Source organism: Gavia stellata, chromosome 3, assembly GCF_030936135.1.
Source record: "Gavia stellata isolate bGavSte3 chromosome 3, bGavSte3.hap2, whole genome shotgun sequence".
Taxonomy (NCBI): Eukaryota; Metazoa; Chordata; class Aves; order Gaviiformes; family Gaviidae; genus Gavia; species Gavia stellata.
This window is the reverse complement of record NC_082596.1, coordinates 4,849,398-4,876,980: the sequence shown is the minus strand read 5'-3', so window position 1 is coordinate 4,876,980 and position 27,583 is coordinate 4,849,398. Positions and strand designations below refer to the sequence as shown.

Below are 27,583 nucleotides of genomic sequence, written 5' to 3'. Positions count from 1 at the left end.
CCTCACTAATGGAGAGAAATAACTGATTTTATATTTCACGGCCATCAGGAGCCCTCCTTTGCCTGCCAGTTCAAAACCACTGGTCATCACAAAGTAAGAGTCATTTAATCGTTTGAACCAATCCTAAATTAATTTTAATAAGGATTTCATTTTCATGAAAAAGCAGACCCATTTTTCCTTCCCTTGTTTTTCCTCTTCATATGTCCAACATTTTTTCATGCCTTTGCAAGGTTCTACTCAGCTTCACGTTCTGGCAATTCTTGCTACTTCTTTCTGCTATTCTCTCCATTTCATGATTTCTAAAGAGCAGTTTTCTTTGTTGGTCAGTTTTCTGGCTCCGTAATATAATTTTTGAGATAGTTATTCATTCTTTTATGTCTGGAGCCTTTCACCACAATTTCTCCCTTTAGCAGAGAATACAGTTTCCGATAATTGCTTAAATTAAAATGCAGAGGGATTACTTAAATCCACTTGACTTCATTAGCTTCTGATTTTCAAAAGTCTTTTGAAACAAAACCTCTTCATGACAGACCTTTTCTATTTATCCACTTAAATCACAGTGTAGAAGCTTTCTAAATCTTAAGTTGAATTCTGTTATTTCTATAAAACCATTACTACTTACCAAAACCAGCTCTAAACTACCAATTTATGATTTATACTTTCACGTATGAATGGTAAGAGATATTTTACCAAGATACTGATATCAAGACGGCTATAGCTGTAAAAATATTTGGTGATCATTCTTAATCCCCCTTTTCAAAACATGTCGAGAAAAATTTGCATTTTTTTACTCTGGAAACGTATGGACTTCAATGGAAGCGAGATTCGACTAACATTTGTAGTCTTAACTAGGATTAACATAAATGGAAATTACTGGAAATCTTCCTTGAACGAGTGGGATACAGTCTTGAGCAAGGAAGGCAGAATTCGGTTTATCAAGCTGCCACTAAAAATATGCTGTTTTCTTATGCATGCCCTTCCCTCTTTCTCCAGAAGTCTCATTTCTCTTGCGGGAGCTGGGGCGGGGGGGGGGGAAGAGGTAGTTGATACTAGAGGATCTGAGGACTCGTTTTGAACTTTCGGCCACAAAGTTTGAAAGGTAGAGGTGCTTCTCTCTCACAGTGGCTCAGCAAGGCCACGTAAATCACTATCATCTTAGTTCTGCCAGTCACACACCTGTACTACAGGGATTTATATCCTACCAATTTGATAAGGTAGCTTTGATATTTTTTCACCGAGACAGCATAACTGCACAGCAATTCCCTTACGACTACATGGTGAAAATGATAATGCAATTTTCAGATTTCTGACACTTTCTTTTTTTTTAAGTAGTATACAATTGACTGGAACTATAATTACCTTCACTGAATCTAGTAAACTCTTCGGAAAAAAACGTCTTAAACCAACATCTTTCCTGAAACAAAAACATACACAGCATTAATATAAATAACATTGTGCAATATTATATTACTCTTTTTCAGAGTGGTGTTTTGGGTTTGGTTTTGTTTAGTTTTTTAACTAGCACATGGAATACAGTAAGTGATTTTCATAGTAAGGTCCTTGACAGTCTCAGAGTAACGAACACAGTACCATCAAAATGCTAACCACAGCCACTCCACAGCAAATGCGGGATAGCAGTATCTTCTAGCTCAAACTCAAAAGGATATCGCATTTACAACAAGTACCTGGTGTGGTAAGTGTGTTATTTGAAATGTTGGCTTGGGCACAGAAAAGTTCTTTGTACATGTTTTAATAGTTTAAAGAATATTGAAAAAATGTTCTTACAGCATATCGTCAGATGAGAAGGGAACAACATGAAAATGGAAAATTCTAATAGACATCTATTAGAATTGAACAGGAGATACAACATAAAGGAAAGGACTTCTCACGGTATCACCTCAGTAAGCATGTTGACTGTCGTTCCATTACTGTTTTACCCTTTGCAGCACCACAATTAAAGTTTTTTTAATTTCTACAGTCACTTTTTCCTCAGATTGAGCATCTAATGTTAAAATTCCCACCTTTATTACAAGTAATCTCACTTTTTGCATCTGTAAATCAAGATCCTAATTCTGTCTGTGAGCTCAGATTTTGCAAAGTGAATTACATCAAGCTCACTTTCACACTTACAAATAGGGTTGCAGCCCTAGTTTGAAACCCGGAGCCGTAAGAATTAAATATTTCTGTGGCTAAGGTGTGCTGCACCTAGTTTATGTCTGACATGTGTATGTATCGCTACAACTAAACGTCAGCCTCAAGAAAGATGCCTGAGAAGTTGCCAGATATGTTAGCGCAGGTGGAGATCATTATACAACCAGGTATATCAACTGTTGTATGACTGTGAACTAGTTGTATAGTATTAGCAGAAAATTTTCATGAGAAAAAGAAAAAACTAAAGGAAAAACATAAAGAGGAAAAGGACTTTTATCCTTGCCTCTCAAAGGCGTTACTGACTTTTTTCCTTTAAATTTAAGAGGTTACAATCTCTTTTAAACAAACACCCTTATCTGCCTCTGAAATGAGTATGAAACAAAGCTTTCCATGACTGCATGCTTTGAACATGAACAGAAATACAGCTGGAATTCTTACATTTGGCAAAGAAAAGAAAAGCTGTTAGCGAGCCTGAGATATAGAGTATATATTTGCTGCTACCTAACAGCACAAGAAGAAAGCCAACATGAAAGTTAATATAAAAAGCTTACTCAAAACAATAAACCAGGGTATTTTTAAAGCTCTCTAAAGACAAGTAGTATACAATTTCACAAAACATACTAAAAACATCCTCAACTAAGAGAAGCAGAACAGTCATGCGCAGCAGCGAACACTGGCATCTGTGCAATGACAGTAAGCTGAAAGATTATAAAACTTTCATAAATGTTAATTCCTTTGAAGCATTTCTTATCAAATGCAAATTATATGCGGTTTATCATCCCACAGAGTTAAATAAATCTAACACACTATTACCATCTAAATAACATGCAAAGACATCTTGACAAGGAATATATTAGTTTAGCATTAAGCATTTGAGAGAGAAATGGTGTTTTCAAAAATGAAGCACCCTACATCACTCCATTATTACTAATTTTAACAGTACTGCAGCACACAGCTGCGACAATCTGATTCGATTCGTTATTAAAGAGTTGCAAAGTAGCCTTTTGTACAGATCTGTATGTAACAAATTCAGTAGAAATTCTTATGCAGAGTACAACAAAAAACAACTCTTAACAAATTTTGTTAATAAAGCATGCCCTATGTTTAACTGAGAGGACAAATTTATTTACTGGAAGAGAATTTAACGTAAGAAGCATACAGATTTAATGCCATGGTCAGTAACAAACTAGGGGTACCTAAAAATAAGAGAATAAGCCTTGGAAACTGGAACATACAAACAGTTTTAAACACACAATTCTACAAACGCCTTCCCTTCCTTCCTCAGCTGCACTGCGACAGGGTATAATGGCCAACTTGGGATACACATCAACTCAGTCCTCCAGATTAAGAACTACTCAGACTTCTGTTTTCTGATTGCCGGTATGAAATAATTAGCAGTGAGATCCTGGTTCATACAGTTCTACCACAGCTTTGTATTTAACTTCATCTACTCCATCCTACTTGTGGGCTTAAATGTAATTTTTTTTTTGTGTTTGTTTTTTTTGGTTTTGTTTTTTTGGGTTTTTTTAATGTATAAACTTCAATAGGATTAATAAAATACCAACCACAGATAGATGATACTGCTTGTCACATAATGATAAGCAGCTTTAGGCAACATATATCTTTATTTCTGTTTTTCATCTCAATTGAAGTTACAACAAAAAAGTAATGTTAGATTAACATAATAGACTTTAACATGCTTTTTACAAAATTGTGGCTGCAGCTGTTCCTTCATATAGCTCCCATTTTTGTACTTGTAATTATCCCTGTTCTATGCTAACAGGCTTCACATTTAGTATGAAAAAATTCTTCTTTCATTACATGAAGGCGCAACTATTAAAGGCTACTTAACAGTTTGATTCTATCTACCATTTCCCATCCAGATTGGCTCTTGTATGACAATGTGATCAAAGACGAATATATATCAAATAGACGTCTGACAAAGACAGGCAAGAAGCAATCGCACGAAATGCAAAAAAGTGCCATTTAAAAATTGCACTCAGCTGGTTAAGTGCCTCATGATGTACTAAAACTAGCAAAAAACCCCCCAAAACAAACAAAAAGCCTCACTTGAGAAATAAATATTACTTGTGTAGATAAACCTTTATAGGCTATTAAGGTGGTAAGATCGAATGAGTACATTTTGGGGATCGCTGGCACTTTTTGCAGACGCTTACTAGCTTATAATTATCTACAGCCACTTTAAGGTGCTTTTACCCTTCATCTCTCCCAGCTAAATCCCATACAAAACTCATTTTGCTTCTCAAAAAAAAGGAAATTAAAAATAATCTTGAAGTGCACAATTCTATATTTCCAATTTCGCATGGCATTAAGCTGTTAAGATTCTGCACATCAGGGTTTTGATTCACTTTGCTTTCACAGCAGCAATTAAGTTATTTCCAACCCAAACAGTTACTGCTTGGAAAAGACATGCACTGAAAGAACCAAGTCACTGGAAAACTGGAAGCAGCCCCATATTGCGTCCTCCAGGAACTCTCGCCTGTTACAATTATTAATTAATATTTTGTGTAATCTGTTATGACCCTTATTTCCTTTGTCTCACTGTTTCTAAAGTTGTTAACCTAATTACTAATGTTTGTAGCTTGTGAGTTGCTGACTTAAAAATACCTTTCTCAAGTTCTTGCTGGAACACATGTAAACTGCAACCACTCTAACTCATAAGCTCCCTTTTCCCGAAGAGGATGACAGGGGATCCGAATTTCTCCAGGTCACAGTACTTTCAAATCTTTTTTATATCACCTTTTAGCCTTGTCTACCTGCTCATCCTGTTCATCTTTATTAGTCCCTTCTCATTTTGCTATGCATTTCCTCAAAACCAGGATATTTCTACTAGTGGATACTGACAGAAAACAGAAGTCCTTCAAAAAATACGTAACTGAAACAAAACCAAAGCTTTAAAAATTCTGCACAGATAGAGGAGCACTATATAAATAAGCAGGCAATTCATTAAAGTAATCTTTACCTATTAAAATCATAGTTTCCTCAAAAAACCGTTGTGAACTTATTCATTGTGATGAAAAATCTTATCTTCCACCTCCAAATTCTCTAATCTCACACCTCTAAAAGTTAGCACACATTTTTTATTAAAAATAAAAAAAAGATAGAGACTTCACTGCTTCACCAACTTTTTATCCCGATTTTATGTTAAACTGTACAACATCTTTTCACACAGATAATCAGTAGTGAAGAGCGGATCATTGGTGTACCTATGTATGAAACGTTGTTCCAGTGAATTAATACAAATAAAACCAGTTTTCAATCCCTGAAGCTTCTAAAGGACTTTGGATTGTTTGGACTGAAGCCATCTACTGTACAACACAATTAGGTAACCAAAATACTTTCAGTATAAGGATGCTTCTTGAAAATTTGTCTTCTTAAAATTTGTGATACATAGATAAATAATAAACTTGCCATTTTCAAGGTCACAATTCAGGAAATCCACATACTGAGCAAACAGAAGAAAAAAGAATACCACAAACATTTTCAAGTAACTCAAACTTTACCACAGATGAGTCACAACTGAAGAATGCAGCTAGGCACAGAAAACCATTTAGAAACAAAATCACCTTGGAACTAGATTTGATGAACCCATAACATTAGCAAAATTGGAAAAATTCATAAAACGACTCCAACCCCGTTTCCCTGGACTAGAGTTAAAGGTGCTCTTCCTACTTCTATACCTTGATAGGTTTCATCATCCTTTTCTTATATTAAAGCACTCGAAGATCTCAACAAACTTTGTGGAATAAAAAATTACAACAGAAATGCTCTGTTATTGAACTGAATTTAATGTTCCTGATTAAGAAACAGTTCAAACCTCAAGCTAGAACACAATACTTACTCTAACACTTCATAGTTGGACTTCTTTTCTAATGCATTGCCTCTCATCTCTCCGTAGGATCTCCTGAAGTCAGGAAAAATATTTGAAAGCGACAATTATTGGATGATCCAGCCTAAAATGCCAACATCAACGTAGTCAAATCTTTCAGAGACTTACCATTAGAAAACATTGGCAGAATGAATTCAAATGTAAATATTAGTACATTATTCTCCTACCTCAATAGACGGGATTTTTATTTTACAAAATAAATTCATGTATGGAACATTACACAGGACTATAGCAGTACTACATTTTTAGAACCACTTTAAACCAGCTTAACTACACTGCTACCAGAAGAAGTTATCTAAGCTGCCCTTCAGCAGCTCCTTTCTACCTCCAACAGTACCTCCCTCCTTTGTAACAGCACTCATGCCTGCGCACATAACAGGGAGAACCAGAGGAAACAGGGAATGATGAAAACTAACAGTTTCAACCCAGACATGTTCACATTACATAAATTAATAAATAAATCAAGAATTAATAGCTGCTGTTGGGAGAGGGCTAGAATCACTGTTTTCACTGAGAAAGTGGACTAGTAATGCTTATGGTATGACAGTCTCAGTAGTCATCTACTAGAAATATCTCATGAAAATGCTCTCAAGCGCCACGGCTTGAGAACCATGGAAAGTAGGACTTGACTGACAAAATCATCATGATTATACACATTACATGTTTTGAAATAAGGCACCAGCAATTTTGTAAGCATGTAAAGAGTTTCCAGTACACAAAGAATTTTTGTTTTCTCTGGGGCTACCGGCAAAACTTACAGCAAAGACATCAGGTTCTCCTACGATACCTAGGCAATTTCATTAGCCTAAATTTTGTTTTATTTTGGAAAATACTGTTCAAACAAAAGTTTTATTCTCCACTAACAAGTTTACATTTGCCATTAATTTCTTATCAATTTTACTTCTTCCCTAATCTCCCTATGCGACACAGCAGCATAACTAAAGCAAGTATTTCAGGCTGGAAATTTTCCATAAATTAGCAAAAACCAAAACACGCATTTCAAAAGCTGTGCTGGGAGCTCTCTCAAGGATCTCTTAATCTGATAAATTTATCTTTATTTTCCAGCTGTCTATACAGTTGACAAGAACACCAAACACACCCAAAAGCATCCTTAAGATTTAATCATTTGAAAATAGAACATTAAAAATTGAGTAAATGCAGAGAGGAAAGGTAGTAGCATTTATCTTTAATTACATTCTTTAGCTGAAGGATTTATATATGCACAATGACAAGACTATTTGCTAAGTAACACCACAGATGCATTTTTTTTGAAGTATAATTTGCTGTACTCTACAGGCCTTTGAATTATTCAGATGAAGAATTCACCCAAAAGGCAGTATCAAGATGTAATTAATTAAAATTTTAAAATTAATGTTAATTTAAAAATCACTAGAAATTGGTTACAATACAGTCCATTCAGTTTTTCTTCAAACTACTTTATAGCAAAAAAGTCTTATGATGTTTTATTCAGCTATACTGGTCAGAAATCTATGAACTATAAGCAGTTTCAAAATTAATGTATATATTCTGTCAGAAACATGTTGAATAATAAATGAAATTATCAGCTTACCGGATTTCAAGGCAACCTAGTTTCAAAGCAATTTCCTGGTCCACTTGATCTGCTATTTCTAACATATAGTCATTTTTCACCTACAGCAAAAGAAGTAGGTACGCATCACAGAAAGATCAGTTCAGTGCCGATACAGGCTAAAATACTGCCCAAACAACTTTAGAATAAATACGTCTTAAGTTTAATTTTTTGGAATTACTATTTTCAGTGCATGAAGAGAAAAAAGAAGTTATGTTCATATTCTCCACAAAAGAGCTGCACTTTTGTAAGAAACCCATTTTAACTGCGAAGAACTTGATAAAAATTTTTTCCTTATCTACATCAATATTACCTATGTTTTATTAAATATAATAAAAATCTTCACGGGAGGCTGAGCAGATGGTCACACCTGCATTCAAGATATGTGAACATACGCGGTATTCTTGAACCATCTTGGTCAACATTTTTAATTTTGTAGGTGCATCTAATCATGCATATAAAACAAACAAATGCCCGCACATTACTGTGAAAATAAAAGTAGCAGTAAGCGAAAAGAGTAGTATGTGAAAATTGTACTACACACTGACTTAAAATAATATTTGAGCTAGCAACAAGAAGAAACAAGAGCGTAACTAGATGGTTACCATCTACAGCAGGAAATAAAACAGGCCAAGGAGTGTGCTCTGACCTTGAGGCCAAATGCTATGGCCAAATGCTCATCCCTCCTGGAGAGGACAGTTGGGCCAGAACAGCGTGTCTGGACCACTGCTGGCATTCTACAAGCCCCAGCTGTGCTTGGGCACAGTCTAGAAGAGTGGTACAGCGGCATGTGCGAAAGACGTACCACAGAGCATGCCAAGTATTCAACAAGATGAACTATGGTGGGTCAAAGTTTCATCACGTGTCCTGGGCTTGTTTTATTTACTAACATCGATGTAGACAGCAAGCCACCTTTTTAGGTAATACTTTCACCACATTGGAGTAAGTAATTTATACAATTATTACCAAAAAAAGACAATACGAGAGAACGGAACTAGTGCTGAAGAACTTCACTCTGCAAATCCTGTCTTCCATGCAACAGGTGGTTTGTACCAGTAACATATCTCTGCAGAAGCACAACTTTTCTTTAATGGCTCACGTTATCCTCTATCTTATGAAATCATAAACTTGCTATTGAGATCCTAAAGCCTAAGATCCTAAAGTTGCAGCCAGTCCTGAAATATCACAAAAATCCATGACTCAAAGAGGAGATTATACATTATCAAAGAAATACACTTCAGAAAATGTTTTTTGAGTGATGACAAGTTGTAAGAAGAACTATTTCAAACTGCTACTGCTATGAAATTCATAATTTAAAAAGACAAGGAAGTACAGCAGCAGATTCAACAGCTGGAAGTCCTCTCCAGTCAGCATCCTCCCAGTAACACATACCATGCACCACAGCATTCCCTCACCACCAATATGACAGCTGGATCCAGCCCTAGACTGCAAAGCAACAAATACATGAGACCTTCCTAGTTACGAAGTGCATGAAAGATTTTAATTTGTTACTGAAAGATGTGAAAGAAGAAATATGATAAACTGTGAGAGAGTGAGAATATGAATTATTATAATAGCTGCAACATCAGGAGAAAGCTTCTTGCATTTGGACTCATCCAGGTACTCAACATGACAAAATAATAAGCTTTTAACTCTTCTCAATTCAACTCCTACAAATACTAACCAGAGAGACAGGAGAATAAATAATTGTCCTTCAGCATCATGTAGTTTGCAATTTGTATACATATAAGGAAACAGTCATTCTTTATTCCCATGGTAGTAATACACAAATTAAAATATGTAGAATAATTGCCTTTTTCTTCGTTACGCTTACAATTAAAAAGTAACTTCTCATGTGAAACAGCATTCTATTTGAGTTTTTCCGGTAACGTTTACAAAGATTTATCTGATTAAAGGTTAAAAAAAAGGCCACCAAAACCACAGACTCTATATATCTGGTAATTACAACTGAGAGATATGTGTCTTCCAAGAAGTCAAGATGTTTTGATTCTCTATTTTCATTCAAAACCATGAAGGTCCCCAAGTGCAGAGACCTACGTGTTAGTCAAGTAATCATTGCTCTAATGGATGAAACATCTTCTAATTTATGAAATCGTTTACAAACAACCATGTATAAATCAGCGAGAACTGTCAGTTACATGACCACACATACTATGTGTATCTACAGTATGTGTCATGTTATCTATTTATTTGTAAGATAGGGCACATACATTCCACTCATCTGAAAGACTCAGCAAAGAAGGCATTGCAGAAATATTTTCTGCAGAGAGAAGTTAAGGTCCTATTCTTCAGCATAAGGTGTAAAACACTGCCTGATGTTATAAAGTGACTGAAGAGTTCTCCCATCTGCATCACCCAGAATCACCCAGGGAAGGAACGTCTGGAGGTCACCTGGTCCAACCCCCTGCTCAAGCAGGGCCACCCAGAGCCAGCTGCCCAGGACCGGGTCCAGATGGCTTCTGACTATCTGCAAGGATGAAGACTCTACAACCTCCCTGGGCAACCTGTGCCAGCGCTCAGTCATCCACCCTCACAGCAAAAAAAAAAAAAAAGAAAAAGTTTCCTGATGTTCAGAGCGACCCTCCTGCATTTCAGTTTGTGCCCACTGCCTCTTGTCCTGTCACTGGGCACCACTGGAAAGAGCCTGGCTCCATCCTCTTTGCCCCCTCCCTTCAGGTATTTATAGACATTGATTAAGATCCTGCCTGAGCCTTCTCTTCTCCAGGCTAAACAGTCCCAGCTCTCTCAGCCTCTCCTAGAAGGGCCTGGAGCATCTCTCCATCATCTTTGTGGCCTTCACTGGACTCTCTGCAGAAGCTCGACCTGTCTTGTACTCAAAGTCGTTACAATGGCTGGAGGCATTTTCAAGAAATGCAATCCAGAAGTTTGGGCATTTCTGACCAGTCTGTACTGCTCAGTATCATCAAGTGCCAAAATGGGAAGAAGTTTCCCCGGAAAGGGCACTTCTGGAAACAAGACAAAGAATGCAGAGATGAACTACCATCTAGATGCCCTCATAAATGGCACAATGTAGTAACTTAAACAGAAAATTAAATTAGAACTTCTGTTCATCAGTAAGGATATGAAACCCGTCCTGCATTAAACCTGTCAGACCCAAGCTCAGAGTATTTAAATCATGAATATACTTTCCAGGCTCCCATGGTATTACCATAAACGACCTCTGCAGTACCCACAGTGGCAAACAACACAATAGTACTCTTTGTCCCCAAGTCTACATGGGCATATTTGAAAAGTAAGAAAGAAACTGAAAATGCAAATTCTACGTGAGTTCAGTTCTTATATGGATGCCCGTATTCCAGAAACGTGTAAGTTACAAGAAACTATAAACTACTTCTTGTTTATATCATCCATACTGAGGTTTAATGAACTTAAATTGTGCTTTACAATACAAGCTTTCATTTCATTCTCCTACCCTTTTTTGAGAATTCACCTTCATGTGCAGGCCAAGTTACTTCACCTAAAAAGCTAACATACCTGTTCATGATATCCATTAGCTAGCCTGCCTTACATCCACCCAAATCAAATATGCATTGGCTAGTTCACTTATATTTAATTAAACTTTTTCTTTTTTTAAACTACACATTCGATTTTTTGAACCATTTCAACAATGTTGCATCACCAGGACATTTCAGAGCTGTTATCCACCTTGAGGCATTCAGACACTAAGAAGAACTGACTGTAGCAAAGTATTTTTTCAATCCTGACATATAAAGCTTCCCATTGCAGAAACTATGCTAATTTGAGACTAGTAGTATATCATGATCAAATTTGTATTCATTTATTTTCACAGCTCATTGCCTTGTAGATCCCAGTACTGAAGTACTTCATTTGTTAAACTAAACAGCTTAAGAACATCTTCAGTTTCATGCAAACATATTTTAAAATGCTGCTAGCCTCAAGTAAGGACTATTCCATAAATAAATAAGCAACATTACCCAAACATTTAAAATTTGGAGTTTCTTTCCTCTTGCCCTCAGGCTTGGGAGCTTTCACAAATTCCAGTCATGTTTTCCCAGTTTGACTCTGCAACTACAAGCACCAGAACTTGACTAAGAAAATTTTTAAAACCCTCCTGATCCCAACAATTTGGAAGAAAAAAAAAAAAGTATTGTGAAAATTCTCAGCTTACTTGCCAGACAAAAGTGACATTTTCACCATAATGCTGCAAGCAGACAGTTGCCTACTTGAGTGCTTAATTTTGTTTGTGTGACAAGCAGAAAAAAGAGGTTTTTTGCACATCCCAGTCCAGAAGAAATGGACAAACACAGGTATTTCATACAGGTGGAGTACATTACATATATTGCTTCCACCTCACGTCTCAGCCAACAGAGACTCTTCCTTGCTGATTTATTGCTGGGGGGGTGGTGTGTGTGTGGGGCTGGTGTTTCTGTAGTTCCTTGGTACAGTAACATGGATTTTCAAGTCTTTCAAATTCACTACATTATTCAACCTGAACAGTGGGATAAAAATGCCTTTATCTGCCTAAAAAGTGAGATGAAATCATAGAAAAAACACCCTCCTTCAGTGTCCACAAGTGACTATTAGCAGTGTTCACAAAATCAGTCATTATATCCTCTCATCAAGATTAATAGCTGCACTTGATTATCATAAAGCACTGCATACACATTATATACACCTATTTATTTTTATGTTTAAACTTTGGAAGGTATACAAAGAGACTGTAAGCTTCAGGAAGCCTATGGCCATAATCTTGTGGTCTAATTAGATTGAGCAGTGTCCTATTATGGATAGCAAAGGTAATAAATTGATAGAAGGAATTAATTTTATCTTGCTTTTTTCAGAAACCTGTCCGCACAAATTCTTCTTTAAATTTCAGCGAGTCTAAGGGGGGGGAAGCAGATTCAATTTCTACTCCCAGAATACTAATGAGAACTTCTCTTATCACCTTTAATTTTTCTTGACTATTCTCTTTGAGATGGCATTAGATCTATGCATGAACTAATGCTCGTGCAAAGATTAGATAAGAATTTTGCAAGAGGTTCAGCACAAGCTGCATAACCTCCTAAGGAAAAAGCCTGAACAAATATTAAATGGAAGAGACGCAAGAGATAATTTAATGGTAATTAAGCACACTGCCACAGGGCAATTGAAGTTTTCCTAGAAGTCTTCTGTGTTTGCTCAATTATTACTTTTATTATTATTGTTGTTTATACAGTTAAATGAGAGAAAAGAGAATATTTTTTGTCTAAGAGAAAAAAGGCCCTATCTTTAAGAGCATAAAGCCTATATACATACAAAGACACAAAAATGAAACTCCGACAAATTTAAAGAATTATACCATTTTTTTCTGTTTACTACAAATTCAGAAGTAGTATGTTAAGAGGGAGGATGAATCCTGATCTGCGGGTTTTGGAGATACCGTTATCTATGAGCTCATGTTACACCTGCAGAACTGCCCTCTTTGGTGGCATGTGCAGACCTTTACTTACAGCTTGGAAGTTCAGTTAACAGTATGCAATGTCTGGAGGAAGGCTGAAGAGTCATCAAGATATATATACTCTTCAAGCAGATCAAGTACCACTGCTGTTGTTCTGCTCCCCATTTTAATTGTTCAGAATGGGATCTCTCCAAAGGCTAAATCAGAAAAAAATTGTAGGACGCTATTTAATACAACTTAATTTTACCTCATTTGTAAGAGAACACAAATGTTTTGAAAAAGCCACCCCAAAAAAAACAAACGGCCAAATAAGAATCAGCAAAGCAGCAACACTTACTGATTTCCACCAACCCAACGAAGCCTTTAAAGTACTCCTGCTAAACCTGTGTGGCATTACTTCAGTTACACCACATACTAGAGACCAGATGCTCTGGCAACGGTAAGACTACGTGAAGCCTGCAGTCATCTCAAATGCTTCATGGTCACAATGTTTTAGCAACAAAAATGAAAAAGATTAACAAGACAAACTCTTAGATTTACACTAGGATTACGAGTGCAAGTGTTATATTGCTAAAAGCCTATATAATTCTTATTTGGTAACAGTAAAAACCCCAAAACATTGTGTCTTAAGTGACTGACTGGTTTATATTGTTTGCAACACACTTCCACTTATTTACCTACTTGGCATTCTAGCAGAATGTGCTTATCTGGACTTGCAGAGAAAAACATATTGGAAAACAGTTTAAAGGAGGATAGAGACAAAAATAATTTCTTGCTGCAGACTGCGGTGTTGATTTCAAGCACCTTTTTGCTCAGATTTTTTTTTGTAAATGTTCTAACAAGTTTAAATCAGATTTATAGTCAAGCAGGTGTACACGCTTTGGCGGGAAAAGGATTAGTCTACTTAAGTTCCATTAAACATGGTATAAAGGAAATGCAAACTACTTCAGGCTTCTAGACGAGAACCACGACAATGTCAGTGTTAGAACTAACTGTACTTGCATTTGCTCGTTCGCAGGCTGGCAAATATAAATCAAAGCATGTTCTACGCTTCACATTTGTAGTTAACTTCTTGGTCAAGATAGCTACAGTCTCCTACGAGGAAGGGATGCAATATGTGGAAAACATGAATGCCAAGCGTAAATACACCTCTCAAAGGTAGGAAAAAGAAGCCTTTTACATGTCCTGATAGAACAAAAAGTGAAACAAAACTGTCACTCCCTCCCAACATATATTACCTGTGTTCAGTGAATACATGCTTAGAAAGGGCAGTAGTATTTATAACAAACAAGAATTTTGAAGTTCAACATAATCCTATTTCATAATGTATTTCTTAACATATTAATGCCCTGATATTCAGTGAGAATTCAGTTTATTTACCTTCTTTTCTCACCAAAATTTTTAAAAATTTTTTCATCACTATTCTTCATTGGTTAGCCAGAACAAAAATGTCTCTTATGTCTCCAGTCTTTTGAGCGTTCGAAGTTCAAAGATACTCTTAAATCATAAGAAAAGAAAGGAGATGAACATTGAACCATGAACTAATAAGCTTTTTCCACAAGGAAGACAGGCACGTAAACAAAAGCTCAGTTTCATTTCTGATGTCAGACTTCTAAAATGTTTGTTCTTTAACTTGAATGAGCAAATTACTGATGGTGTAACTTCTAACTTCTCCAAATTTACTAGGAAATAATGGGCAATTTCCTAGCTATATAAATGGCTAGCAAATTCCAGCTGGTATAATTTAAAATAAAAACTGGAGACAGAGGAAAGCCCATGTTTGTGAAGACTGAGAGATTAGAGAATAGCCCTACACTAGCACACATGATTTAAGAAGAAATCTATCACAGGCCCTGTATTTTATATACCAGCTGCTACTTTCAAAAGCCATCTGCTTCATTTTTCTGCACACGATTTTTTTATGCAGCTGCAGTATTTCAGAAAAACGTTCACTCAGGCTGACAAGCCATCTTGCCAGTGCAGTTCATAAAAACACCACACTGGATTTAAATTTCTTTATTAAGAACAAGAGTAAAATTGTTCTGCACTTAGTACTGAATGTTTTCCAGGAGTTTAGGGATTTAAAAAACCCTACTTGCTGTGTCTTAAAAATATATTTTAGGTTTAAATTTGTTTATATCCTTAGAAATTATTAAAAAAAATTATCAAACTTTCTACTGAGTTTTCTTTTCAAGCATTAACTACTGTGGAAATTCTTTCGCAACAGTACTATCAAATGGTGTCTCAAAAAGGGCGAATACCAATAATTAGCCATTACACTGGCTTTCCCAGCTCATTTAATGTTTCCAAGAAATTTCCCACAGGATAATCTCCAATTTTTCAGGAGGACAGTTTAAAAATAAGCAATCTATTTCTCTTGCTTTACTTTCAATGGCTATGACCTACTTACACAACTTAGTCCTGTTTTATTTATTTTTATTCAAATTGGCATTGCTTTGAAAACTGCATTTAAACAGCACTTCAGTGATTAAGTACCCCCTAAAGAGTTAAGTGCATAACTAAAAAAAAAATCACCACCACAACACTTAAGATATTTATATAAGCAAACAAACAAACAAAATGTCTTCTGTACTCCCATTTAGTAAGTAGCATAAGAATTGTAATTATAATAGTTTAACGAAGCATGGAAAGCAAAGATTCACATTACATCGTTTTCTCCCTATCCATTTATTCTATCCAGGTATTTTTAGCTGGTGTGTTTTATATTCAGAAATTACGTACTTGTGCTTAGTGACATTTCTATCAACGAATACAACCTTCCTCTTAACCATCCTTTATCTGCAGTAATTATTTATTTAGTCTCCTTTTTAACAGCTCAGGTATGTTCTAGCACCTGCTTTTAAACATGCCAGTTTCTAATACCTGAAGGTATTTTGGTGTTTGCTTTTTGTATGTAATAGCTCACTTCTCAGCCACCACCACCACTGTTCATCAGGATCTTTGTATTACACTAACACACAACACTTCTGGTGACATCAATCCTACGAAAGTCCAGCGAAATTTTGTCTGAATTTACCAACTCTTGAATTCCAGCTTCTGTAACATGAAAGTCCAGAATACCTCAGTATATTCATCGGAAGAGCTGATCTTCAGCAACTATTTATGTGATCAAGACAACGACTGTAGCACATACCGCATTTGTTTTCCCCACAGTTTCGCATTCAACATGAACAAAGTTGCTCCATCTTCAAAGTACTCCTGTTCAGACTACATTTTGTTCCTCACTTGCAGCAGGTACCAGACGCAAGTCCACCACGATCCAGAACACAGCCCTTCTGTGGTACCCTATCAGACACAGTTATCTCAAATATTCTGTAATCTGTCTTGCAGTGTTAAATGCACCACAGAAATGCTGTAGCGTGCCCTGGGACAGATACATCATTAGATGAATGTGGAACAGTTACCCCATTCATTGCTTGCACCTGTAGTCACCGAACAGCGAAAGAAGATAGCTCCTCCAACTTTCCACAGTGGAGTCCACCCTCGTTTACCAACAGCAGGTTCCCGTAGGACACTGAATTCTCTTCACTACAGAATCAGAAGAATCAGCTTGAAAGAGCAGGGTCCCAACCCACATAACTAGTTTCAGAAATCTTACGCAAAATTAACCCTCAAAGATTTGCGCCTCATCTGCTCTGAATGAAGTACCATATGCACAAAAGCCCAAAGCATGCTTCTAACGTCATCAGTATTTTTAGGAGCCACCTTAATGATCGTAATGGTACTTTTTAAAATATGCACAGGAGGGAAACACATATGTGCTTCCACCCCTATTTATCCATCTGATAATATTAGATTTATTATAGAAGATAAGTCTACATTAGGGAAAATTAAGGCTTTGGCCTTTTCTAGTGGAGTTAAAAGCACTGATTCAGTATCAGGATAACATTAATTTACCATCTGCCCTCAGCTGCTCCTCCTCTTCGTCTTCCAAGGTCACAGTCTCTGTATTATCTAGAGGTGAACTTTGACATCTCTAACTAATTTTGGAAGCTCCTCTGTTAATAATAAGGGCATTAGAGATGGGGTGGGGGGAAAATCAACTTCTGACGAGGCATTGTTAGGGACAGAATGGCTAAAAATGATCCCTTCTGTCCGAGTGGGCTGATCTCCAGATGTCACTGCAACATACGCTGCTGCCTCTCAGATCTTCGATAAAGTAGGACTATACTCTTGGGAGCCATATAGTACTCAACCTACTAAGCGTGCCTTGCTAACAGCTAATTTTATACTTCTCCTCTTCGACACAGAATTTTGCTTTTCCAGAACAAATGAGTCCAAGAATCAATGTGAGTCAACTTTTTTTTTTTTTTTTAGGTCTGATGTACGTTATATGCAACCTAATCCACTAATCGGAATAACATTTTGTTCAAGATTAATAACAAAGACATATCCACGCATCAGTACATGGAAACCTGTCCTGAGCATTTTAAATTTATCGTCTTGAATTAAGAGTAATTGACATTGCAAGAAAGCCCACAAGCACTATTTTCACCACGCTGGTAGACAGGTGGAAATTTCAAATCAAAGCAGCCATTTTGCTTTGGACTGAGCTAGGCTGACTATTGAAGAGGTATTTAGGAATATGAGTATGTTTTACATTCCTATCATATAGCACTGCTAACAGAAAGCAGACATTTGACACAGAACATTTGGGAGATACCAAAGTAGCTACACAATGATACAAACAGCAAGATCTACAAGAACATCAGCATAATTTTGAGAGTGTAAATCAACTTTGATACTCAAAAAATGAGTACTTTATGAGGAATTGTGAATTTTTGCAATTTCAAGAAACCGACCCCTGTAAAGGACATCTCACTTATAATTACTTTTACAAGGAGCAGACAGGTGATGTTCAGTTTGATTTATAATCTTATCATTTTTTAAAAAATATTTTTTTAATAGCTTTTGAAGCAGCTGCAATTTTTACATTTATTACCACTTCCCTTTAGGGCACAGTTTATGTGTCAACCATTAACTCTTCCTGAAAGATCTTTTTTTGTTTTGAACAGGCTGCCAATATCAGGAACAATGCCAGCTTCTCTCCCTGTGTCCTCGATTTTCTTCAAAGCTTTTCCTGTCAAAGTCATTTGCTTTAGGTCTCCTATTTTTATTAGGGTATAAAAGACATTGTTATTTAATTAGGTTAAAGAGTCTAATTCCCAGCCTGCACTTCAAATTATATCTCATGCACCTAAGCCTTATAAAACTTTAATCATTAAGTTATTACAGAAATTGCCTGGACTTGAAATTTCCTACATGTTGGGGGACAGTGTTACAAAAATCATTTAATTTGCATGATGCATTTATCTGCCACAATATAAAAGTATTTTCATTTAAGGAAATACATTTTAAGTGTTAACATTGTCTCCAGGCACACTACAAAGACAGAGAAGAAAGTGCCATTTGTCCAGAAGAAACTTTGCCTCCTCTTTCTTTAGAGAATTTTCTTTTTCCTTCTTCTTTTTAGAAGAAAACAAGCATTACTTTTTTCCCCTTTCCTTTTTAAAAACAGTTTTCTTATGAAAATGAACCTGCATTGTACTTGTCTGGGGAAACACAGAATCCCTGTGGCATAGAACTCAGCTCGATTTTTGCAGAACATCATTTACCTGCCCTAACTTTGAGATCATCCTCTCTCTGCTTGCAATTCCTTCTCTCGTGCATTACACAAACTTTGGTTCATTTTAAAAGCAAAACCAAAACATGGTCCAGTCCTATGGTCTCCTTTATTATATATATATGTACACCTCCAGGACAGCTCCACGCTGCAGGCTAAATAAGGCAGCATAGAGAAAAATTCTATGCTGATAAAAACGACCTCTTCTTGTTCTTCAGGATCTAAAAAACTGCAAAAAGTTACTTTAAGTAAGTCTTCTGTTTGAAGCACAAGGACAGCAACAATGGAACAGCTGATGCCTAAGAGCTGGTTTCCCCCCCCCCACCATACAGATGCTTATTCCCTTTTCATCAAGGGATAAACCATCTCCAATTACCGGGGGCTAACATGTTATTCAAGGATAAATGTGTGCAGGCTCTTGTCCCACAATAAAAGGGAGGGCAATTCAAGTAGCTTACGTCTGATTCTCATTATATGAATGTTTTTAAAAGCTGTATTCTAGCTCGATGTGAGATATGGCTTTCGTTCCTCATTCAGCTATTAAGGGAAAAGGGAGAAGCCTGTCCCCTTTATGTCCACCTTCCAACAGCCATGTCACTGGAACAGAGGGAAAGGAAGACACTTGCAATGAATTTCACCAAAACTTGTTTAAAGTGACTGGAAATACTCCCAAAAAGTGCAAGAAAAATGTGAAGTCTAATTTTCATTACTTGAAAAACTCCAATTTTTAATTCTCCTTTTGTACCCTTACGCTTGTTTCCTCTGAAGTTTTCTTGAAAAATGGCAAAAATTCATAGAAAAGCTAGGTATCAGTATTCTTTTGAGACTTACAAAACAGTCCACTGAACCAAAAAAAAAGGAGGTTACTTACTGATAAAAATTAACTTACAGTACTTTTACTCAGCAATCTTGTGTACTTCATGTTTAAGGTTTTGGGGGTGGGGTTAGAGCTCCCTTTGGTTCAGATTTGGGTATACAATACCACGGGACACAACTGAAGGCTGGCACATAAAACCTACGCAGCAAGCATCTGCCAACTGTGCAGACAACCATAAATCTGGCATCTTCTGATTTTTTAATACTGTAACCTCACAATTCAAACAACACTGGGTGGGATCCAATTTGCCTAATTTGTCTGAAATTGTAAGCAGCTGGGCTCAGGGGAGTAATAATCCACTTAATGAAAAAAAAGAGGAGACACCTCTGAAGACCTGTCATCCCCCACCTTTGACACCTTCCAAACAGACCAGTAAAAAAAGACACAATTCCAGCATTAGTCTGTTGATCAGAGCTTTCAACTGGGATGTAAACCGACATGTCTTCAACACACAGTTCCTCCAGTCAAGAGGAATGGCCTAAGCATCAGCCTCTCCCCCATCTCAAGTCTCAAAGCACCACCTGAAACACAGATGCTTCAACAAACTGCATGGTATCAGTATCAGTATGACTAATTCTGACGTTACAAACAAGTTACATGGTTCCCCTCCCTCACACACACTAATTTTAATACTTTGCTGTACAGACCGCAAACCAGGGGCACTCTTACGAAAAGTCTCGTTAAGTGCCCTGCTTTTATACTTCCAATTAGAACAGCTTACGCCCACTGCAGATGGCAGAATGACCGCCACTGATTACAAACGGCTGTACATCAAGCTACGAAGTTCTGCTTATTAGGTTCTTGATTTGTTCAAGACTCTTAAAAATAAAGAATATCCAAAACAAAGAAAGGTCACAGCACCCTTAAAATACTCAAAATTAAGGAAAAAAACCTAAACAAACAAACAAAAAGATTTCACATATTAAGTCCAAGCTGAGAAGACTTAAATGCTTGCACCAATTTATACTGGGCAATGCGCTCATTGAAGTGAATGGGAGTAGTCATGCATGTGACGTTCCAAACGTGTGCCAGTTTTCAGTTTAACAGCCTGATAATTGTGGTTTGGGTTGACCGTATGAATAAACTGTGTCTGTTGACAGCAATTAAGGTAATATTTTGTTATCTTTACAAGTGTTCTGTGCTTTTCTGGAAGGTAAAGATCACTTGAGAATTCAGTCTCTTACTCAAACTTTCAGCTTGTTTTTCAACAATACTGCTGCTCTGCAACTCCAATTAAAGAAATTAATTATATTTTCTAAAATCCATGGACAATTCATGGATGACAGAGGTCACCGTATTTTTTTCCTTCTCCATGAACTTTTTAATTTGATGTTCTACATTTTTAATAAGTCAGACAACATGTGTTTAGATGTTATCAAGTTAGTAACAGGTTCTCAGCCTCATCGTGGAAAAAAAAAAAGATTTAGTCATGGTCAGCATCTGGTCCTAAAAATCTTTTTTTTTTTTCATTTGTAACACACGAGACGACAATGCATTTGACTTTTACATCTACGAAAGCCAATCTGATTACAGAAGTGTTATTCTGTTGTGTTTTTTTAATTCTGTAACTGGGTCCTATGTTCATTATCTCTAACATAGTTATCTCTGTGCAGAAAGCTCAAGATATCTACAATGCATGTAAGATTTACGTACATTCTGTTGTTCTTGCCTATATACAACATGAGCTTGTGAGCTGTAGTTAGCAAAAGAGCATGTTAAAATGTTGCGGGAATGAGAGAGGAACAGAATGAGAAAAATCATCTTTCCTTGTTTTTCCACATCCCCCTCTGGTTTAGGTCTGGTTTACGATGCAGCGTTACTGCTCAAATTCTTTTCCTGCCTTCTTTTTGCAAGTCAGTGGGGTTGCCCTAACACTTTACCAGATAAAAGTCATTGTCCTAATGTATTCAAGAGGCCAAGTGAGACTTATGGAGCAAACCAGAATCACGGCGGCTCTGAAAAGTCGTGCACCTGATTTTCATGACAATGAAGACCCAAATACCTTGCAGCACCCCAGAAGGAAGAACAGTGACTTTTGAAGAACTGGATTTAGAAATACCTCACAATGAGGTGGAGAAGAAAGGGGAAGAGAAAAAAAAAATGGTATGGTGTGCAGAGCAAGGAGGCAAGAACCTCTTATTTTAATTTTATAATAGAACCAGGATTCAGGGCATCGTCAGATACATGCAGCTGTCACTTTTGCATACTGGTTCCTGCCGACCTTCATAAACGTTCTTGCTATTCTGAGCCATTTGTATCTGTTTCTAATGATTTCCACAAATTTAGTAAAAACGTGTTTCTCAGAAAAAGCTAAGAAATATTCCTCTGGCATTTTAAATGCCTTGCTTGAAAGAAATAGTTCTCTGAGGCACAAATGAGAGGACGTTGCAGGCTTCCCAGCTCTTGGATAGGTAAATGATGGAGTTCAGGAAATTATTTTGGAGCTTATCACCCACTTTTGCATCATGGAAAACACAAACCTCCTATGTTTAAAGCCAGTATGAAGAAGTCACTTGCCTCTGAAGTGAAAAGGAACATGATTTTGTTGTTTCTACAAGAACCCCTGGCAGTACTAAAGAGTTGCGAAAATCCAGCCATTTTTAGGCTGAAACAAGTGTATCACACAGATCAGTTAAACGAGAATGCTAAGTCCAGATAAGCACTGCACTTGAATTGTCTTCTTAGAAGTCAACTCCATCATACATGAATACAAGAATTTCATCACACATTAAAAAATTAAAAGTAATTTACCTAAGGCAGGAATGTGTGCATGTACAATAAAGCATAGAAGACATTTAAGGAATTAGTATGAGCATGTTAATTCTATATTCTGCTTTCAGATGAAGTATAGGACAGAGGGAAGGATTGTGTTTTCCTCTTTTTAGAAACTTAAAAATAAAACTTAATCAGAATAACTGTTTCCTGACTCCTCATCTGCAAACTTGTCTGTTCACAAGGGCAGAACAGTGCCACGCTTTGGACCAGCTCCGGTTATATCCTAATTTTATGGAACGTTACTCAAGAATTATGGTATGCCCCAAGCAACCAACCTAAGATCAGGATATTTTTTAACATGGCAGAGACACAAAAGAACAGTAGTCCACGGGAATAGTTTTCCTTGGTAGAGGCCTTTGGGGTTTGAGTAACATTATCAGCACTACGTATTGTTCTTCCTTCGACACAACAAAACACATCACGTAAAAAAATAAATAAATTCCTACTTCAAAACAAAACTCCAGAGCTTTCACGGTGTAGTTCTTGAGTTCTGCCATTTCAGCTGACTTCAAAAGCCCACTCCACAAGCCCTCTCCCCCGCCTCTCATTCCTACCTTATTCCATCTCTATCGTGACAATACTCCATAAAATGACTCCTTTAAATAACCTAGATTAAAACTAATGCTCCATACAGTAGTATAAAGTATTGCTTAAAACTATGACATAAAAACATATCCGGTTCACCAACTTGTCACCATTAGTTACACAAATTGTTTGTTAAGCACGAACAGTGTATGAACACAGACAACGTACCATCCAGACACTGGAAAAGACCCACCTAACAAGTAGCCAATAAGTAAGTTCAGGTTTGAATTTTCACGGATGCATGGATTCTTAAAGTTAGGGGATACTATAACCATTCTAGTCCAGACTCCTCTAAAAGATACCCCCCATGAAGTTTTACTTTGAATTTGCCAGTCTAAAAGCAGATTAAAATTATTTAAGTGAACAAAATGAAGATTTATGTGCTTAATTTACAGAAACTTTTACTATTAAGCAGTTTAACTAATCAATAAGAGATAATCAAATCAAGTAAATAACCTAGTAACATGAGTGGAAAAAACATTCCATGGCTGTAGTGAAACTGCCCACTTATTTGTGCTTGCAAAAATAAAGAAATTCAGCACTTCAGTAAAGTGTGAAATAACTATAAGAAACCAGCTGAACAACAGTAAATTTTATCTGACTCAAGACGACAATGCAGAATTATTTTGTCTTTGGAAAATAATCCTCCCCACTTCTCAAGGAGAGAGATGCCATGGGCTTCATGCCCTTTCTGCTTTATATATTCAACCTTAAATTTTATCAATTTCTGTTTCTGCAGTAATATGTTATCCGCATAAACAAATCCAGATTTTTCCAAATTCAGCAAAAGAATAAGTAGTAGAACTTAACGTACCTGCTGATAGAAAAAATTTAGAGTTGGTTTGTCCTCAGTGAACTGGTTTAGAAATCCTTTTGGCAAATATCGAATTCTTAATTCATATCTGAGAAGCAAGAAAAAGAGAATTAAAGCAGTGAGACAAAAACAGTAATTGAGATTACCTCACAAATAAAAGATGTCTTCAAACATTCTTAAAAATAAGGATAAAATCAAAGCAAACTCAGAAAACTAAGGGAAAATTTCCTCTTTTGACTACTTAGAGAACTAAACCGGAACATAGTACCTGACATTTCATAAAGATGTTTACGAAGGGCCTTTGTAATAGAAGCAGACATAAAACCCTGCTGCCTTCTCAAAGCTCGAGGCTCAAAGCCTCTCAAAGCTCTCGAGGACTGAAGCATCAAGACTTGGAGCAGATAAGCTATCAGGCCCAGATCCATGGGAAGGGAGGCCCCAATTAGGTGACAACAGCAGATAAGCTGCCATAACCACTGACATGACCCCCTGGCAACAGCTTTTACCTTTGGTTATCACAAGCATGGTACTTAAAACACAGATTCCACTGCTCCAAGTGAGAGTGGCAACCGGTGTTACTCACCATGGAGCCACATACTACAGACAAAACAAGGGGTTACTCAAGGAACACGACTCCGCTCCTTCTCTGATCAAGCACTGCAATATTCACCACTGAATTGTTCCATAGGTTTTGAAGGGATTTCTCTGAAAAGCTTTCCTACTTCCTTCTTCATCATCAAGATGCATGCAAAAGCCGAATGAACCAGTTTTCAACGTGACAATCGTATTTTTCAAGTTAATAGTACAACACGGAGTGAGGCAGATTCAGAACTAGCTTTGATTCATGACCTATACCAAATCTGTATCCCTTCTTAAACCCTGAACTTCTGCTTCCAATCCCTAAATTCAGTATTATTGCTTGTCCTGCAGTAACAGCCCACGATGTCTGACACACACTGTGTGCTTCCTTCACTAACACATTCCTGCAATGAAATTCTGGTAATAAATGTCCTCATCCCTTTACAGCATATCCTATATGCCAATACAGCATATCCTAAGTATAAAACTCTTTACAGCCCTTCCCCAAAGTATATTTAACAATCTACTCATGATGGTAAGAGCAAATATTGCAACATTTCAATCTGTTGGTTTCAGCAGGACAAGAACTTCTTTTCAGCAAGTGATGTGGCTGCCTGTAATCAAGATTTATACAGGGATTTGAGAAAAAGTTACTAGGAGTTACTGCTGCTTAGGATTCCACTGCGAAAAGAAGTTGCAGTATTCTTTGCTTTGAAATCATTGAAAATACACTGTCCCATTAAAAATCATTAAAATAAGGAAAACAGAACCTCTAAACACATGCACACACACTGTATACAAACTAGGAATACTTAGAATGAAGTTTTTTCATGGTATGACAAGTTTATTTCATAAAGGAAAATGCATGCTCAGTCGTCTTGTGTACAGAAAACGTGTTCTTAAACTTAAAAACAGTCTTCAGACAGTATGATATACAAGAGAGGTAGGGGATACCAGAAGAAGGTAGATTCAGATTGGACATAAGGAAGAAAATTTTTTATGATGAGGGTGGTGAGATGGTGGAACAGGCTGCCCAGAGAAGTTGTGGATGTCGCATCATTGGAAGTGTTCATGGTCAGGTTGGACGGGGCTTTGAGCAACCTGATCTGGTGAAAGATGTCCCTGCTCACGGTGGGGGGTTGGATTAGGTGATCCTTAAAGGTCCTCCAACCCAAACCATTCTCTGATACAACGGCACAGACAGGTATAAACAAAAAAAGATTCAAAGTCACAGTTAAGACAAACTCTCAATTGAGAAGGCACACAGAATCACCTTCTATTGCTGATCAGAGTTTACATTTCATCATACATAGCAGATATTCTAGTTATTTGCTAAAATTTTAGCTATAAGCCAAACGGTACCTGCAGGTGTTTAAGTGCTAGGGAAAGAAAGCAGCGCAAGTACACTGTCCAGAAGCAGAAAAGCAAAGCCTTCCCTATTGTCTGCTTCTCCCATATCCCCTCAAATCTACCGCTGAACGCCACTGCAGAGACTGATATGGAATAAAAAAAAAATGTGTAAAAAAAATTACTTGCTTGCATTTTTTTGGGCTTTATAACGCAGCGCATTTTAGTTGTCTTTCTATATTTTAAGATTAAAATCAACACTGTTCTCTGAAAACTGTCCTCATTGATTTCTCATTGTTTCCCAGGTGCACTTTCTCCTGCTATTATCTCCTCATCCTTTATCCGTTTCTATCCGAATTCCTCTCTGTGGCAGCAAGCTTCCACATCACCTTCCAAGCCTTGCTGCATGAAACAACAGGCAGGAAAAAGAGAGTATTCATAAGTGAAGATCCAACCTTTGAGCAAGGAAAAGATGACTGACCCGATACTTGACAGCGACTGGGTAACTGGTTATTCGTATTGCAGTATCTCACGGTTAATTAAAACACAATTTCACCCTTTCCCATTGGAGCTGCGCTTTGTTAGATCACTGGATGTTAATACAAAATATGGCACCTTTTTTATTATTGTTCTGATTAATCTTTGTGCGGGACTGGCAAATACACAGCAAAGGCTGACATGCAACTCGAGGGTATTAGCGTGGCACAACAGAATTTATAAATCGGACAGCAAAGTCAACTAAGGAAAATTCAGAATCTTGCAAACTAACAGAGGCCACTTTCTTGGGCACAAAGCTACTGCTTTATCTGAACGGACTTCTACGTACTTGGCTTGTGTACGAGACAGAATACCAGCACACAGCACTTCTGGGGGACACTTAATGGACAACATATTTTCAATGCTTTCAAAGCAAAGAAGAAGAAGTTAGTAAGTGTACCTGCCCTAAAGAGCTGTACTGGATGCCCAGGCACTGGCAGCGGGGCTGCAGGGCGGGCTCTGTGGGGAGAGGCCGGGGCTGCCCCGTGCCGGACACAGCCGGTCCCAGCCGGTCCCAGCCGGCTCCACGGGCCCCAGCGCAGGACACAGCTGAGCCCCTCAGCCAAGCTGGGGGCGCCGGGGGGAAGAGAGGCTCCAGAAAGGGCCAAAGGCGGCAGAGGCAGAGGAGGAGGAAGCCGAGGAGGGAGCAGCAGCAGAGGGAGCCCGAGGCCGGAGCAGGAGGAGGGCAGGAGGTGCTGCAGGCCCGGAGCAGGGATCCCCTGCAGCCCTGGAGAGAGCCCGCGGGAGCAGAGACCCACCCTGCAGCCCGGGGAGGGCCCCACGCCGCAGCCGCAGCCGCAGCCGGGGGATCTTTCCCGCAGGAGCCGCGGCCCTGGAGGGAGAGCCCAGGCGGGAGCAGGTTGTCCCGGCAGGACTGCAGCCCGGGGAAGGGCCCGCGCTGGAGCAGGGAGAGGTGTGAGGAGGGAGGAGCGGCCCCGAGGGGCTGTGGTGGACTGACCGCAACCCCCATCCCACCCCCTGCGCCCCTCGCGGGGAGAGGAGTCGGGAGTGGAGGGGTGAAGCTGGGAATGGGGGAGAGTGGGGGTGTTTTAATCTTTGTCTTTGTTTCTCACCATCCAGCTCTGTTTTTATTTGGCAAGAAATTAAATTAATTTTCCTGAATTTGAGTCTGTTTTGCCTTTGACCATACGTGGTAAGTGTTCTATCTTTATTCTTGACACACAGTTTTTTTCATTTTATTTTCTCCCTGTCCTGTTGAGGAGAGAGTGAGAGGGGCTGGGTGGGGGTCTGGCAGCCAGCCAAGGTCAATCCACCACAGGGGTATCAAGTACCTGACCAAAAGGACCATCTAAATCCTGGAAGTGTTATGATTCAA

General features: G+C 37.9%; 1 protein-coding gene across 26 annotated transcripts in view; it reads right to left on the bottom strand.

Annotated features, from left to right (window-relative positions):
- Positions 1-27,583, bottom strand: part of PTK2 (protein tyrosine kinase 2) — a 181,259-nt gene that overhangs the window by 85,115 nt on the left and 68,561 nt on the right. For all 26 annotated transcript variants that reach the window (XM_059836000.1, XM_059835977.1, XM_059836001.1 and 23 more), the window contains 4 exons: positions 23,785-23,872; positions 7,632-7,711; positions 6,014-6,076; positions 1,360-1,414 (listed from right to left, as the gene is read on the bottom strand). In XM_059836000.1, the coding sequence (XP_059691983.1) occupies positions 1,360-1,414; positions 6,014-6,076; positions 7,632-7,711; positions 23,785-23,872 (286 nt within the window). The remainder of the gene's footprint in view (positions 1-1,359; positions 1,415-6,013; positions 6,077-7,631; positions 7,712-23,784; positions 23,873-27,583) is intronic.